The sequence below is a fragment of the Ranitomeya imitator genome, chromosome 3, assembly GCF_032444005.1.
Source record: "Ranitomeya imitator isolate aRanImi1 chromosome 3, aRanImi1.pri, whole genome shotgun sequence".
Taxonomy (NCBI): Eukaryota; Metazoa; Chordata; class Amphibia; order Anura; family Dendrobatidae; genus Ranitomeya; species Ranitomeya imitator.
In genome coordinates this window covers 760129864-760147974 of record NC_091284.1, presented here as the reverse complement: position 1 = coordinate 760147974, position 18111 = coordinate 760129864, and the positions used below count along the sequence as shown (strand labels likewise).

The following is an 18111-nucleotide window of genomic DNA, read 5'->3' as shown; positions in this document are numbered from 1 at the left end:
TAACAACCGTACACAATACTGCTTATCATAAATGGTCTATAACTATAATAGTCTACGCTCTCCTTCACCACCCTGCTTCTCCCTTTTTTATTTTTCTTCTCATTTTCACTGCTTGTGACATATCCCCCAATCCTGCCTCCCCTTGCCTCATACATCCTACTAATCCTCACCCCTATCCTTTTCACACTATGAGAAACTACCGCAATCCCTCACACTTAAAATCTGTGCCACTGACCCCCACCCCCCTGCTTCCTTTCTCAGGGAGAATTTGGAATGCCCACTCTGTCTGCAACAAGTTCCATGTGATCCACGATCTCTTTACTTCCCGCAACCTTTCCTTCCTGGCCCTCAACGAGACCTGGCTAACGCCCCCTGACACGGCCTCCCCTGCTGCACTGAGTTACGGTGGCCTCCACTTTATCCACACTCATCGCTCTGGCAACAGACATGGCGGGGAAGTAGGTTTCCTTCTTCCCAAAAACTGTTACTTCAACCCTATCCAACCCCCACCCTCCCTTATCCTCTCTTCTTTCGAGGTTCACTCTGTCCATATCTACTCTCCCTCTAATCTCCAAATGGCTGTCATATACCGACCACCAGGCTCAGCAACTGCCTTTATTGACCAATTCTCCACCTGGCTTCTTCACTTTCTGTCTGCTGACATCCCCACCATCATAATGGGTGACTTTAATATCCCAACAGACACCCACCAGCCAGCAGCCTCCAAGCTCCTGGCCCTTACCTCATCCTTCGGACTTACTCAGTGGTCCTCCACAGCCACCCACACAGACGGACATACACTAAACCTCATCTTCACCCGCCTCTGTTCCTCATATAATCTCACAACCTCTCCCTTCCCCCTACCTGATCACCATCTACTCACCTTCTCATCCCTGTCCTCCTCACCTGCCCCCCACGTACAGCCACTACCACATCCTCGCAGAAACCTTGCACACCTAGACATTCACAGACTCTCAGACTCTCTTGTACCCCTTTTCAAAAAACCTGATCTGCACATCCAAACATAGACACAGTGTGAACAGGTGCTGAACCCAGAGTCGCCAACTCGTATATAATCAAACAAATAGGGCAGCACACTGCAGCGCCAAAACATGCAAACTTGAAAACACGAAATTTTTTTTTTTTAAACTGCATTACTGCGCTAGAAATATGAAAAATGAGAGCTTTTAGCGCATAAAAATGGCCAATTTTATGTGTACCTCGTAGCCACGTTACGGCATCTCTCTTATACGAGGTCCTACTCTAAACCTACCTCTCTGAGAATAAACGTCTCCATCTGAATGGGTACATGTGAAACCTCTCCTTGGACTCAAATTCTCTCTCACTGTGGAGGGGTATTGGACCTACTATAATTAAAACACCTGAAGCTAGGAGGCAGGGAGTGCACGATCAGAAGGCTAGAGAATACATTTCAAAAAACCTGATCTGCACATCCAAACATAGACACAGTGTGAACAGGTGCTGAACCCAGAGTCGCCAACTCGTATATAATCAAACAAATAGGGCAGCACACTGCAGCGCCAAAACATGCAAACTTGAAAACACGAAATTTTTTTAAACTGCATTACTGCACTAGAAATATGAAAAATGAGAGCTTTTAGCGCATAAAAATGGCCAATTTTATGTGTACCTCGTAGCCACGTTACGGCATCTCTCTTATACGAGGTCCTACTCTAAACCTACCTCTCTGAGAATAAACGTCTCCATCTGAATGGGTACATGTGAAACCTCTCCTTGGACTCAAATTCTCTCTCACTGTGGAGGGGTATTGGACCTACTATAATTAAAACACCTGAAGCTAGGAGGCAGGGAGTGCACGATCAGAAGGCTAGAGAATACATTTCAAAAAACCTGATCTGCACATCCAAACATAGACACAGTGTGAACAGGTGCTGAACCCAGAGTCGCCAACTCGTATATAATCAAACAAATAGGGCAGCACACTGCAGCGCCAAAACATGCAAACTTGAAAACACGAAATTTTTTTAAACTGCATTACTGCACTAGAAATATGAAAAATGAGAGCTTTTAGCGCATAAAAATGGCCAATTTTATGTGTACCTCGTAGCCACGTTACGGCATCTCTCTTATACGAGGTCCTACTCTAAACCTACCTCTCTGAGAATAAACGTCTCCATCTGAATGGGTACATGTGAAACCTCTCCTTGGACTCAAATTCTCTCTCACTGTGGAGGGGTATTGGACCTACTATAATTAAAACACCTGAAGCTAGGAGGCAGGGAGTGCACGATCAGAAGGCTAGAGAATACATTTCAAAAAACCTGATCTGCACATCCAAACATAGACACAGTGTGAACAGGTGCTGAACCCAGAGTCGCCAACTCGTATATAATCAAACAAATAGGGCAGCACACTGCAGCGCCAAAACATGCAAACTTGAAAACACGAAATTTTTTTAAACTGCATTACTGCACTAGAAATATGAAAAATGAGAGCTTTTAGCGCATAAAAATGGCCAATTTTATGTGTACCTCGTAGCCACGTTACGGCATCTCTCTTATACGAGGTCCTACTCTAAACCTACCTCTCTGAGAATAAACGTCTCCATCTGAATGGGTACATGTGAAACCTCTCCTTGGACTCAAATTCTCTCTCACTGTGGAGGGGTATTGGACCTACTATAATTAAAACACCTGAAGCTAGGAGGCAGGGAGTGCACGATCAGAAGGCTAGAGAATACATTTCAAAAAACCTGATCTGCACATCCAAACATAGACACAGTGTGAACAGGTGCTGAACCCACCTTATGGCGTACGGCGCTCTGCCGAATTTTTGCAGACCATTTTTGCGTCCCCATTGGGGCTGCAAAAACGGGCCGAAAAAACACGACAAGTGTAAAACCAGCCTAAGGGTGACTAGAAAAACAGTTGTTAACAACCGTACACAATACTGCTTATCATAAATGGTCTATAACTATAATAGTCTACGCTCTCCTTCACCACCCTGCTTCTCCCTTTTTTATTTTTCTTCTCATTTTCACTGCTTGTGACATATCCCCCAATCCTGCCTCCCCTTGCCTCATACATCCTACTAATCCTCACCCCTATCCTTTTCACACTATGAGAAACTACCGCAATCCCTCACACTTAAAATCTGTGCCACTGACCCCCACCCCCCTGCTTCCTTTCTCAGGGAGAATTTGGAATGCCCACTCTGTCTGCAACAAGTTCCATGTGATCCACGATCTCTTTACTTCCCGCAACCTTTCCTTCCTGGCCCTCAACGAGACCTGGCTAACGCCCCCTGACACGGCCTCCCCTGCTGCACTGAGTTACGGTGGCCTCCACTTTATCCACACTCATCGCTCTGGCAACAGACATGGCGGGGAAGTAGGTTTCCTTCTTCCCAAAAACTGTTACTTCAACCCTATCCAACCCCCACCCTCCCTTATCCTCTCTTCTTTCGAGGTTCACTCTGTCCATATCTACTCTCCCTCTAATCTCCAAATGGCTGTCATATACCGACCACCAGGCTCAGCAACTGCCTTTATTGACCAATTCTCCACCTGGCTTCTTCACTTTCTGTCTGCTGACATCCCCACCATCATAATGGGTGACTTTAATATCCCAACAGACACCCACCAGCCAGCAGCCTCCAAGCTCCTGGCCCTTACCTCATCCTTCGGACTTACTCAGTGGTCCTCCACAGCCACCCACACAGACGGACATACACTAAACCTCATCTTCACCCGCCTCTGTTCCTCATATAATCTCACAACCTCTCCCTTCCCCCTACCTGATCACCATCTACTCACCTTCTCATCCCTGTCCTCCTCACCTGCCCCCCACGTACAGCCACTACCACATCCTCGCAGAAACCTTGCACACCTAGACATTCACAGACTCTCAGACTCTCTTGTACCCCTGTCCTCCATATCTTCACTCCACAACACGGATAGTGCCACCGCTTTCTGTAACTCCATCTATAGACTCAGTCGCCCCTCTCATGCATGGCAAAGTGTGACAAATCAATAGGCAACTCTGGCATAACAACCTCACCAAAAAACTCCGATAAGCATCCCGGGTCGCGGAGTGGCGTTGGAAAAAAACCACGCCTGCCAGACGCCTTCACTGCTTTTAAACAAGCTACACTTGCCTTCAAACTAGCCCTCACTTCTGCTAAACAGACCTATTTCACTAACCTTCTATCTTCACTATCCTACAACCCAAAACAACTGTTCAGCACATTTAACTCCTCCGCCCGCCACTGCCACCTCCAACTCCCCTCATCTCTTCTGAAGACTTTGCCACCTACTTCAAAAACTTGATCGACCAAGCAAGGCAAACCTTTACTGTACCACCACCCCAACCACTCCATATACCAGACCTCTACTCTTCCCCAATAACTTCCCTCTCCAACATCACTGAAGGAGAACTTACTCGCCTCCTTTCCAAATCACACCTCACCACCTGTGCACTTGATTCCATCCCCTCCCACCTGCTCCCCAACCTCACTAACACTCTCATTCCAGCCCTAACCCATCTCTTCAACCTATAGCTATCTTCTGGTACTTTCCCCTCTGCCTTCAAACATGCCACCATCACACCCATCCTCAAAAAAGCTAACCTTGACCAAATTGCTATGCCCAGCTATCGCCCCATATCACTGCTCCCGTTTGCTTCCAAACTCCTTGAGCAGCATGTCCATGGTCAACTTTTCTCCCTCCCACCTCTCATCTAACACTCTCTTTGACAACCACCAATCTGGCTTCCACCCCCACCACTCCACCGAAACTTCTCTGACCAAAATTACTAATGACTTACTCACAGCCAAAGCTAACAGACAGTTCTCTATCCTCCTCCTTCTTGACCTGTCCCCTGCTTTCGATACAGTCGACCACGGTCTACTGCTGCAAATTCTTTCTTCCCTCGGCATCAAAGGCCTTGCCCTGTCCTGGATTGCCTCATACTTTTCCAACCACACATTTAGCGTTTCCCACTCCCACACTACCTCCTCACCCCGCCCTCTCTCTGTTGGTGTCCCTCAAGGCTCTGTCCTAGGGCCCCTACTTTTTTCCATCTATACCCTTGGCCTAGGATAACTCATAAAGTCCCATGGCTTCCAGTACCACCTATAAACGGACGACACGTAGAACTACCTCTCTGGCTCAAATGTCACCTCTCTTCTGTCCAGAATCCCGGAGTGTCTGTCAGCCATATCCTCCTTCTTCAACTCTCGCTTCCTAAAACTCAATGTAGACAAAACCGAACTCCTCATCTTTCCCCCATCTCACGTATCCCCCCTACCTGATCTATATATTATGGTAAACTGTATCACGCTCTCTCCCGCACCTGAAATCTGCTGCCTCGGGGTAACTCGACTCTGCCCTGTCCTTCAAACCGCACGTCCAAACTCTTGCCACCTTCTGTCGCCTCCTACTCAGAAATATTGCCAGAATCCGTCCCTTCCTCAGCGCTCAATCTACTAAAACTCTTGTGCATGCCCTCAACATCTTCCGCCTCGATTACTGCAACACCCTCCTCTGTGGCCTTCCCCTAACTCCCTTGCACCACTCCAGTCTGTCCTCAACTCTGCTGCTCGGCTAATTCACCTCTTCTCGCTACTCCCTTGCTTCTCCCCTCTGCAAATCCCTCCACTGGCTCCCAATTCCCCAAAGAATACAGTTCAAACTACTAACACTGATCTACAAAGCCATCCACAACCTGTCCCCTCCCTATATCTCTGGACTAATCTCCCACTATCTTCTCTCACTTAATCTTCGATCCTCCCAAGACCTCCTACTCTCCTCCACACTTATTCGTTCCTCACAAATCCTCCTCCAAGATTTCTCCCGAATATCCCCCATCCTTTGGAATTCCACGCCTCAACACGTCTGATTATCCACCACCCTCGGATCCTTCAGACGGAACCTGAAAACCCATCTCTTCAGGAAAGCCTACAGCCTGCAATAACCATTTTGCCGCCTCACCAACCACCCAAGCTGCCGCCTCACCAACCATCCAAGCTGCAGCCTCACCAACCACCCGAGTTGCCGCCCCACCAACCACCCGAGCTGCTGCCATGTCACCAACTACCCGAGCTGCAGCATTGCCACCGCCAGAATTGCCGCCTCACCAACCACCCGAGCTGCCGCCTCACCAACCACCCGAGCTGCCGCCTCACCACCACCACTGCTGCAGCACACCAACCTCCTGTCTCTTTCCCATTATCCCGAAGAATGTAAGTCCGCAAGGACAGGGTCCTCTCTCTCCCCTCAGTACCAGTCTGTCATTGTAAATTTGTTTACTGTTAACGATTAGTGATGAGCAAGTATACTCGGTACTCGAGATTTTCAGAGCACGCTCGGGTGTCCTCAGAATATTTTTAAGTACTCAGAGATTTAGTTTTCATCGCCGCAGCTGAATATTTTACATCTGTTAGCCAGCATAAGTACATGTGGGGATTCCATAGCAACCAGGCAACCCCCACATGTACTTATGCTGGCTAACAGATGTAAATTATTCAGCTGCGGCGCTGAAAACTAAATCTCTGAGTACTTACAAATACTCTGAGGACACCCGAGCGTGCGTACCGAGTATACTCGCTCATCACTATTAACGATATCTATAACCCTGTATGTAACCCCTTTTCACATGTACAGCACCATGGAATTAATGGTGCTATATAAATAAATAATAATTAGTTCTATAGGGTCTGTGCACCCATGTACCCAAAGTTTTATACATGGGGGGCTTCATTATTACATACAACTTAATTTATAGGCATCTATGGATTGATGTGGATTGGATGGGTTGTTATCGACATCTAGTTAGAATTTCATGTCAAGAGCACCTTTAGAAATATATTTATCTAAAAAATTGGTGATGTGTTCAATACTTACGTCACCCGCTGTATACACGTTTTTTGTAACTTGTTAGGGCGTTTTAGAGCGGCGTGGCAGTGACATAGGCAGACAGTACATTTAAGGGTAACATGGGGCTTTATTTTCACCCTAAATGTAGCAAACAATAAAGCAACCAAAAAGCAACAAAGACTTGCCCGGCTAAGCGTTAATACACCGTACCTCTAAGGCCGGAGTCACACATGCGAGAAACACGTCCGTGTCTCGCATGTGAAAAGCAAGCTCTGGCGCTGGCACTTCGGAGCGGAGCGTGCGGCCGCATAGCAACACATGGAGCCGCACGCTCCGCTCCCAAGTGCCGGCGTCAGAGCTTGCTTTTAACATGCGAGACACGGACGTGTTTCTCGCATGTGTGACTCCGGCCTTACTCACACTACCAGGGATTTATGCGGGCTTGGCTCTCAAGCAATTTAGCACATTTAACCTCCATGCATATCTTTCTCAGAAACACCATATTAGTCCAAATACTGTGACACTCTGAAGCTTTTCCTTCAGGCTAGTCTGTGTCTGTAATGAGACGACCTCGCAGCTGGGCTGCCTAAGCTTCCCACAAAACCCATACTGAAGGGGGAGTGGGAGTGATGAGTCCCACCACTAAATCCTCCCGATCACTTCATTAAAACCCAGCCCAGAACTATCATAAAAGCTGCTGTACCAACCATTACTACGCGGTTTTAATATCTTGCCCAACTTAACTTTCTGGGAGAGATATGCACTGTGTCCAGTATCTTCCCTGTTGGCCGCATACAAGATATACACATATTTTCGATGAACCGACCAGTTTTTTTTGTCCATCAATGGAGCTATGTGTATAATAGACAAATTTGTTATTGCTATGATTATACTGTCCTGGAGAATCATATTGGCAGGTCATTTCCATACAATGAACAAGGTAAAAACCAATCCCAGAGAACAATGGAGGAGTTGCATTTTTTTCCCCACAATTTCATTGATGGTAAAAAGGTTCTAGCGGAATGAGATACTGATGTAGAACAACCAGTATATTATTTGCTGTTGTACCGTGTCACGGTGTATCTAAGACTATATGATTGGAATGAAGAAGCGTGACTTTGTAACCTGATGATCGGTCATTTTCACTTCTGTGTAAACAAAATGTATGTAAAAAAAGAAAAAGGAGTTTCGCTGCTCCTGTGCATCCTCACTACCCTGGGTGTGTGTTCTGCATTTCTCATACTTTCTTTTCGTTTATGTACCTTTTTTTTTCTTCTTTTGCCACAGAATTCTGAAAGTGGATCGCAGGCTCCATTGCCCTTGGGTAAGCTTTTCTTGAATTTCTATACATAAGACAATTTTAAAAGTATTCCATGAGTCTGACCTTGTCCATCAATATCAGATTAGTGTAGATGCTCCTACTGATTGGCTTCAGCCTTCCTTAAGCACAGTGACCCATTCATTGTTTACCAGATGCAGCACTGCACATTGTTTATAAGGCTGCATCAAATTAAAACTCACTACTACTCAGTACTATTCAATAATTTTTTTCCAAACCACACGCCAGAGCATCATGGTCCATGTGGGTGACACAGCGTAGTCCATGCCCCAGTGACTTTGGAAGAAGGTCAGCACTAGCTACCGCTGCAGCATTGAGGGATGTCGCACTAGGCACCACAATGAAAGGGAACCCCGGGCTCCAGCAGGGCCCAGCCTCCTTATTCTGTAGATTTTTTTTAGATACTGTAGATCTGACCCCGGGGGGTTACATTTTGATTTTGATCATCTTTCCTAATTCCAAATGCAGTAAAACATCACCAAAATACCGTCCACCTTTCCACCGTTACCGTTGTTTTTTGGGTTTCATTTTTGCGGCTTTAATTATACAGAAAAAATGACTTTGCAACATTATGAAAAATATTGGAGATATAATTTCATGCCAATCATTTGTATCCTTTTTGACCTGGGATTACAAAACCCTTTTTTCAGCAGAAAGTCAAATATTCTCAAAGCCTTAAGGAGAAGGATGGCACTTAGCTCAGCAGGGAGGTCAAGCCTCCAGAGGCTGTGAGTGACAGATCTCACACCATGAGCAAGCCAGCTCAGAGCATGACAAAGGCTTGCTTGCAATATAGAGTCATGCTGAAGCTGCCAAAGAAAATTCTAGAAACATAATTCCTTAAGGAGTTATAGAGATATTATATGTCCTAGCTGTACACTATGTACATTTTCGAGATTTCTGGAATGGACCGAACATTTTCCAGTGTCTCAATCCGTTCTAACACCCCAAGGAGGGGAGATATGTATAATGTCTAATAGGAACCAGATATCAAAGATTTGTCTCAATGCGTAACAGGGGCCTGGACGGATCCGATGACTCCAAAACCACTTCCCTAGGACTGTCCATTAAAGAGTTAGGACTCTTAGGTTTTGGAGTTTTTAGCTGCTAGAGGTAAGGGGAGGGGATTTTGGTTCAGCTCAGAGGGCAAGAGGGGAGTGACCCAAAGGAGTTAAAGGCTAGTCTAAGGTCATGTGGTCGTTGTCTATTTTATGCGTGCGTTCCCCTTTGAAAGGGGGTCACTTTGAGTAACGTGCTGTGAAGGACCTAGGAGCCAGCAGGGCAGCCCATGCACCCTGTGACCCAGTGTACACATGGTCGAAAATCAACCTGGTATTGACATCCATCTGCTTATATCTTTTCTTACCACTATTGTATTTGCATATGCAACCATTGTATATGTATATATAGTGTGTTGTCTAGTGTGCCATTAAGGTGACTAAATATGTAATTCAACCTTGTGCTGCTCTTTTATCTCGATCCACAAATCCACACGTCTATTTCTCGGTTTAATTTTCCATGCTACCAGGGCTGGTTTTTGGTCCCATATTATCCCATTAATGGACCCGGGCTTCACTGGTGCTAGTGAATGGGGCCTCTCAGCCCGTCAGGGTTGTGAGCAAGTATGGTGCCACATCAGTAACTGCGTGGGCCACATCCTCACACTATCCGTGCCTCCCTGGGCCCAAGTGGGCAGGTGGCGTTTGTGTAAAACTGCACCAAGCTGACCTTACGTGCCCTCATGCGGTACGGAGCATCACGTTGCTGAAAGTGGAGAGACCGCATTATGTTATCCGTCTGACGTAATAGAAACGTCAGGAGAGGGGCCGGTTCATCACGAACATTATTTAACAAAACGCTATGATTACTATACCCAACTGCACATTGTACTTTAATGTTGCCTCTGACCATAAATCGGCTTAAAAGAACTACTAAAAAGGAAAGATAATGGTAACAAACTCCCTGACTGATTTTCAGTTAACTCGTTGTGCAGCCGTTAGAAGACCTTATAGCCAGTTCAAAATTTTAAATTAAACCTTATCATAAAAATTATATTTAGCCAAGAACCATGCATTTAAGTAAGAAGCAAAAATAGTTCCCAAAAGTGGTCAACCTCTTTAAAAACATGTTTTATTATACATATTTTCACAAGTTTGAAAGTTATCCATTGCATAGGTGATAACTTCCTGATCACTGGGGGTCCGACCACTGTGACCCGCTCAGGTTACAAGAACCGGGGTTCTGAAGATCCCTGTGTGAACGGAGCAGTGGTCTGTCATACGTGAATGAATGGAGCGGCAGAGCGCGTGATTGGCCTCTGATCCATTTACATGAGATTGATGTGGGAGTGGGGACTGGGAAGTTGTCCTCTTTCCTATGGATAAAGATTAGCTTCAAATCCTGAAAATTCCCATTAAAACTAAAATGTATCCCTCAGAAAATCTGCCACAAAACCTCTGCTCGTTACTACTTTTGTAGAGCTCCTAAACTCCACGAAATGTCGTTCTCATGAACAAATGTTTAAGGATAAATTTTTACCCGATAATCTACTGTAGTTCATAGTGATAAGACGCAGTACATATTATCAGGCTCTAGATGGCAGTGTTGCTCTTGTTTTCTGCAGCTAGATGACATTTATTGGTCTTTCCCCTGTATATACAGTGCAGACTGAGATCTTGCACAGACTTTTTACACCATGTGCTTAGGCTACGTTCACATTTGCGCTGTTGGGCGCAGCGTCGTCGACGCATACCGACACGTGTCATGCGCCTCTATCTTTAACATGGGGGGCGCATGGACATGCGCCGGTATGCGTTGTATTGCGTTTTACAATGCATGCGTCAGTTTGACGCACCAGACAGGGTGCGGAGGATGCTATTTGTAGCGTTTTCCGTGCGCCAAAACTCAGGAACATTGGTACTTTATGACAACGCATGCGTCAAAAAACGCAGCGTTGTGTATTGCGTTGTTGGTTGCGTCGACGCCGCCGCGCCCAACAACGCAAATATGAACGTTACCTTAAATAGTTAGATTTAGTCACACAGGCCTGACCATTGAGTTCTTGCAATTTGACCTTATAACATTTAAGAACTACAGCATTTTCTTTTGAACATAATTTGTTTTAAAGCTATTTTCTTTCCCTTTTAGGTCTTGTACTGTCCTTTTCTCCTTTAACTAATATTATCCCTCTTGTTTCCTTATAGAATTAGGAGGAATCGTATTTGTGATACAAAGCCAGAGTCATCCATTCCACAAAAAGCGAGCCAAAGGCCTGAAAGAGAACATCTTAAAGCAGGCTGCAGAAATCGGCACGGTAAGTGCATGCCGCCTGCTCGTTGCGCTCATGCCGCGTCGTGAGTAATAATGATAGAAATGATACATTTATAAATGGACTCCAATGTTAAAAGAAGTTCATTAATAGTGATGAGAGAACATGATCAGATAAGGCGTTATCCGATCATGCTCGGCTGCTAAACAAGTGTCTTCGTTGTGCTCCAAAAATATGTTCAGGTCCCCGCGCCTGCTTTTCTCACGACTGTTCGACAGCCACAACATATGCAGGGATTGTCTGTTTGTTAGCCTGTTGTTTGATTATCATCTGGACCTGCTTTGTCTAGACGGGGCAGCCCCTATTAAAATTGTGTTTTCTTCCAAAAGTCTATGTCTCAAACTATTTAAACTCCTAAAATAGCTTTTTAGTGCTTCTAGTATTGAAAAAACTTTACCTGATGCCAAAAAAACAAGCATAGGCATATGAAGACTGGCATTGTCCGGGTGCTTTTTGAGGATGACAATAAAACCTATACATATATGATGCACTAGATGGTGGACCGATTCTAACGCATCAGGTATTCTAGAGTATGTATGTATGTAGGTCGCGCTTAGCACAGCCACGTAGTATATAACACAGCCACATAGTATATAGCATAGTCACGTAGTATATAGCATAGTCACGTAGTATATAGCACAGTCACGTAGTATATAGCACAGTCACGTAGTATATAGCACAGTCACGTAGTATATAGCACAGTCACGTAGTATATAGCACAGTCACGTAGTATATAACACTGCCCACGTAGTATATAGCAGCCAGGCAGTATATAACACAGCCCACGCAGTATATAACACTGATCACATAGTATATAACACAGCCCACGCAGCCATATAAAGCAGCCACATAGTATATAGCACAGCCCACGTAACGTAGACAGCCACGGAGTATATAGCACAGCCACGTAGTGTATAGCACAGCCACGTAGTATATAGCACAGCCAAGTAGTATGTAGCACAGCCACGTAGTATATAACACAGCCCATGTAATATATAGCACAGCCCACGTAGTATATAGCACAGCCCACGCAGTATATAACACAGGCCACGTAGTATATAACACAGCCCGTGCAGTATATAACACTGCCCACATAGTATATAGCAGCCAGGCAGTATATAACACAGCCCACGCAGTATACAACACTGACCACATAGTATATAACAGTCACGCAGGATATAACACAGCCCACGTAGTATATAACACAGCCCATGCAGTATATAACACAGCCCATGTTGTATATAGCAGTGTGGGCACCATATCCCTGCTAAAAAAATTTAAATAAAAAATAGTTATATACTCTCCCTCCGGCGTCCAGCGAAACTGTCCTGATGCGCGCGATGCTGCCGCCAGCTTCCGTTCCCAGTGATGCATTGAGAAATTACCCAGATGACTTAGTGGTCTTTCGAGACCGCTAAGTCATCTGGGTACTTTTAAAATGCATCACTGGGAACGGATGCTGGCGGCAGCATCGCGCGCATCGGTGGACGGCGGAAGGTGAGAATAGCACAATTTTTTTTTTATTTTTTATTTTTTTTAACATTATATCTTTTTACTATTGATGCTGCATAGGCAGCATCAATAGTAAAAAAGTTTGTGCGGGATGAGGCGACACACTGGCGCTGATTGGAGGGGAGTAGGGAGGGGGCACTGACTGGAGTAGAGTAGGGAGGGGCCAATTCGCGGCCGGAATAAGCCTGTCGCTGGTTGGTCGCGCCCGGCCGGCCGCAACCAATCAGCGACTCGGGATTTCCGTTACAGACAGACAGATGGAAGTACCCCTTTGACGATTATATAGATAGATTAGCATGCTGCGACAGATCAATACGTGAGCCTCAATATTGCTGTAAGCGTAAAAACGTAAAGCATTTATTGGCATTTTTTGATTAAAGAGTGCAAAAGTCATCCAACCACGTCATGCTGCACCTTTCAATATGGATTGTCCATAACTCTATATGTCCTTCCTCTCCATGTGCCAAACTAGCCTTATATGAATGGAGAGTGAAATGGAAACTAGGAGTAGCTCGAAATTAAAATCATGGGTGGGAGAGATGGGTGGATAAGGGTGCTGAGCCTTGGAGGGGGCTACACACATCAATTTGTTCTACAAAAAAAGAAAAATAGGGCCCACACACATTTAGTATTAAATTAATGCACAGGGGTACAAATATGCTATCTGGCCAATAAATACATGTACACAATGCCTCGGCACACCCAATAATGAATACATGAACTCCAGTATTTCTATAAACCTTAAAAATGCAAGGTACTTAGCGTTTTTTTGATCACATGAGCTGGTTTGGCACATGGAGAAGTAGGACATATACTGCCTAGTTATCATCCATATTAGAAGGTCACCTTAATGTTGTTGGATGGCTAAATACTAAAGTTGTGCAGGTCTAATTTTTTTCTTTTTTGGCAATGAAATATATGGCATGGAGGTAGGTCAAATAGAAAGTTGACTATGATGCACTGGAAAGGGGGACAACAGTTTTAGATAACGCTCAGTATTAATCTGGGTGAAACTTGGCTGATAACGTTTTGTAATAGGGGGTTGTAGGGAACTTCTTTCAAAGCTCCTTCTTGGGCACAAAAAGAAAACCCTGCGGTAGTACTAATAAAGTAGTAACACTTCCTAATTTTGCCACTTGATGACAGTATTGTTTTTACTTTATAGTTTGGAGACATCACACTACATCAACAGATCACATTTATATACAGATCTATATACTTATAGCGTCTAAACATCAACTAACGGCAGTTTGTTTGCGTTTCTGTATTTATGGATATAAATCAGCAGAGTAGATAATTTATTTTCATCTAATTACACTGTTCAACAAATTTTCATGATTTTGTAATAAATGCATTAAAATGAGGTTGCTTACATTTCTATGACCATTAGGGAACAGAATATTAACATATCGCTAAACTATTAGCTTTAGTTTTTAAAATGGGAGATGTGGGACAATAAAATTAATGAAATACACAATTCATGGGAGAAATTTAAAAACACTTTCCACACATTTATTGGGAATTTTTCTGACAAACTATCATTACATGGGCCAAAGTACATGATAAATAACTAAATAACTACATTTATTGCAATTTGAAGTTGGGCACTTTCTTCTGGCTGCCATTAGTAGTGTATCTCTAATTCCCTTAACCTTCTGGCTATTACAGAAACCTGGATCCAGCACTCAGACACCACCGCCGCTGCCGCTCTCTCGTTTGGTGGGCTGAAATTTTCACATACCACCAGACCTGAGAACAGACAGGGTGGAGGTGTTGGTTTACTCCTTTCATCACAATGTGCTTTCCAGGTCATCCCCCTGGTTCCCTCACTTACATTTCCTTCCTTTGAAGTCCACGCCGTCAGACTCTATAAGCCCTTCCACTTGCGGGTGGCGGTTTTTTATCGCCCTCCTGGCTACTCCCGCCTGTTTCTAGACCACTTTGCCACCTGGCTTACTCACTTTCTATCCTGTGACATCCCCACCCTCATCATGGGAGACTTTAACATCCCCATCAATGATCCCCTCTCCCAATCTGCCTCTCATCTTCTCTCTCTAACTTCTTCATTCAACCTCTCACAGTTTACTAATTCTCCTACGCATGAGGATGGGAATACTCTGGACCTGGTTTTCTCCCGTCCCGGATCGCTGCACGACTTTACTAACTCCACTCTCCCGCTCTCAGACCACAACCTTCTTTCCATTCTCTGAGCTGAACTATCCTGCATGTCTATTGCTCCAGTCCCTGACAGCAAGCAGCTTGGATGGTAAACATATCATTCATTCTCTGAGCTGAACTATCCTGCATGTCTATTGCTCCAGTCCCTGACAGCAAGCAGCTTGGATGGTAAACATATCATTCATTCTCTGAGCTGAACTATCCTGCATGTCTGTTGCTCCAGTCCCTGACAGCAAGCAGCTTGGATGGTAAACATATCATTCATTCTCTGAGCTGAACTATCCTGCATGTCTATTGCTCCAGTCCCTGACAGCAAGCAGCTTGGATGGTAAACATATCATTCATTCTCTGAGCTGAACTATCCTGCATGTCTATTGCTCCAGTCCCTGACAGCAAGCAGCTTGGATGGTATCTGAGTCATTCTATCTTCGGCATTGAATCCTGCATGTATCTATATATGTTAGTCATCCTATTATGCATTTGTTTGTGTTTGTAGATATTTAATCTGACTTTTGCATGTCCTTACTCAGAGAGATCACATAACTGTTTCAAAGTGGTTTATGATCCATGTAGACCTGGACATTTGTTTATCTGATCACTACATTTATTGTGTCCTGTTGTCTCAACTGAGTTAGATTGATTGCTAACGAGCTTTAACACAAAAAAAATAGGAAGATCTAAGGGCTAGCCTTCTATAAATGTAGACTTAGCTTGGGGATGCATTCATGCAGGGGTGCATTCGTGCACTGTTATTCGTGTATTTTTATTCAAAGTACTTTTTTTTTCTAAGTACTCGGCAGTTATAACATGGCAGTTAGACAGGGCAGGAGACAGGTAAGACAATCAAAATCTAATCCATATTCACTTGAAACAGCACAAATACTCACCATATTTATTTGTATAATCTATATCCTAGCTGCTGCATTCACTCACATTCACCGCCCTTGCATTAACTCTCTACACTCCATTCATATCGGCCCCTCTGTCCTTGTCTCTCCTATGTATAGCACTCATGCTCTGTTCACATTGCTTAACAGCACAGATCCATTCAGTCCCACCATCCAACACAAGAGACGCTCTCACAAATCACTTAACCATCTGCTCACTCTTTCGATCCTCCTTCTCCTAGTCGCTGGAGACATCTCCCCAAACCCCGGCCCCCATGTTATAGCCAGTCAAACCTCCCAATTGCTACACCCAGAAACCCCTCTAACCTTATTAATATTCCCTGCATGCCTTCTGTCTCTTTGAATTGTGCCCTTTGGAATTCTCGCTGTGTGTAATAAACTCTCCTTCATTCATGACTTCTTCCTTTCTAATTCTCTTAATCTCCTGGCTCTTACTGAAACCTGGATCCAGCAGTCAGACACCACCGCTGCTGCTGCTCTTTCATATGGTGGACTACATTTTTCTCATACCCCAAGATCGGACAACAGAGCAGGCGGAGGCGTTGGTCTGCTCCTTTCACCAAAATGTACTTTCCAAGTTATCCCCCAAGTACCCTCACTTGTCTTCCCTTCCTTTGAGGTCCATGTGGTCAGACTCTACGTCCCCTTCTCCATGCGAGTGGCGGTGGTGTATCGTCCTCCTGGCCCCTCTCATCAGTTCCTGGATCACTTTGCCACCTGGCTTCCACACTTTCTCTCCTGTGACACCCCCACCATTATCATGGGTGATTTCAACATCCCTATTGCCTCTCCCCTCTCCCCATCTGCTTCTCACCTTTTAGCTCTATCCTCCTCTTTCGGTCTCTCGCAGCATACTAACTCGCCAACGCATGAAGATGGAAACTCCCTTGACTTGGTCTTCTCCCGGCTTTGCTCAATGGATGATTTCACAAACTCCCCTCTCCCACTTTCTGACCACAACCTTCTTTCATTCTCTATCAAGAACTGCCATCCCGCTAAGGTCACCCCCACTTTCCACACTTATAGAAACATACAGGCCATTAACACCCAGAAACTTATGAAGAACTTGCCGTCATCATTGGCCCCAATCTTCTCCATCTCATGTCCTGACTCTGCTCTGAAGCATTACAATGAAACCCTGCAAAGTGCTCTGGATGAAGCTGCTCCTCCTATACATAAAACAACTCGGCACAGACGGCAACAACCGTGGCACACGCTGCAAACACGGTTCCTGCAGCGGTGCTCCAGGTGCGCAGAACGTCTGTGGAGAAAATCTAATCTACCTGAAGATTTTATCCATTATAAGTTCATGCTAAAGACATACAATTCTGCCCTTCACCTCTCCAAACAAACCTACTTCAACACCTTCATCACCTCCCTGTCCAATAACCCTAAACGTCTCTTTGACACGTTCCAGTCCCTACTCAACCCAAGAGCGCAGGCCCCAACCACGGATCTCCGTGCTGACGATCTGGCCAATTATTTCAAAGAAAAAATTGACCACATTCGACAGGAAATCATCTCCCAATCTCTTCATACCATGCACTGTCCTCCCTCCCCCACTGCATCTAGTTCACTCTCTGACTTTGAAGCAGTTACAGAAGAAGAAGTAAGCAGGCTCCTTGCATCTTCTCGCCGGACCACTTGCACCAGTGACCCCATTCCGTCACATCTCCTCCAGTCCCTTTCCCCGGCTGTCACCTCTCACCTAACAAAAATATTCAACCTTTCCCTCACTTCCGGTATTTTTCCCTCCTCATTTAAGCATGCCATCATACATCCATTACTTAAAAAACCATCTCTCGATCAAAACTGTGCCGCTAATTATAGACCTGTCTCTAATCTTCCCTTCATCTCTAAACTCCTCGAACGCCTGGTCCACTCCCGTCTTACCCGCTATCTCTCAGATAACTCTCTTCTCGACCCTCTTCAATCTGGCTTCCGCTCTTTACACTCTACTGAAACTGCCCTCACTAAAGTCTCTAATGAC

General features: G+C 44.9%; 1 protein-coding gene across 1 annotated transcript in view; it reads left to right on the top strand.

Annotated features, from left to right (window-relative positions):
• Positions 1–18111, top strand: part of B3GLCT (beta 3-glucosyltransferase) — a 715243-nt gene that overhangs the window by 289755 nt on the left and 407377 nt on the right. Inside the window, exons 3-4 of the mRNA XM_069759003.1 lie at positions 8144–8180; positions 11399–11508. Of these exons, the coding sequence (XP_069615104.1) occupies positions 8144–8180; positions 11399–11508 (147 nt within the window). The remainder of the gene's footprint in view (positions 1–8143; positions 8181–11398; positions 11509–18111) is intronic.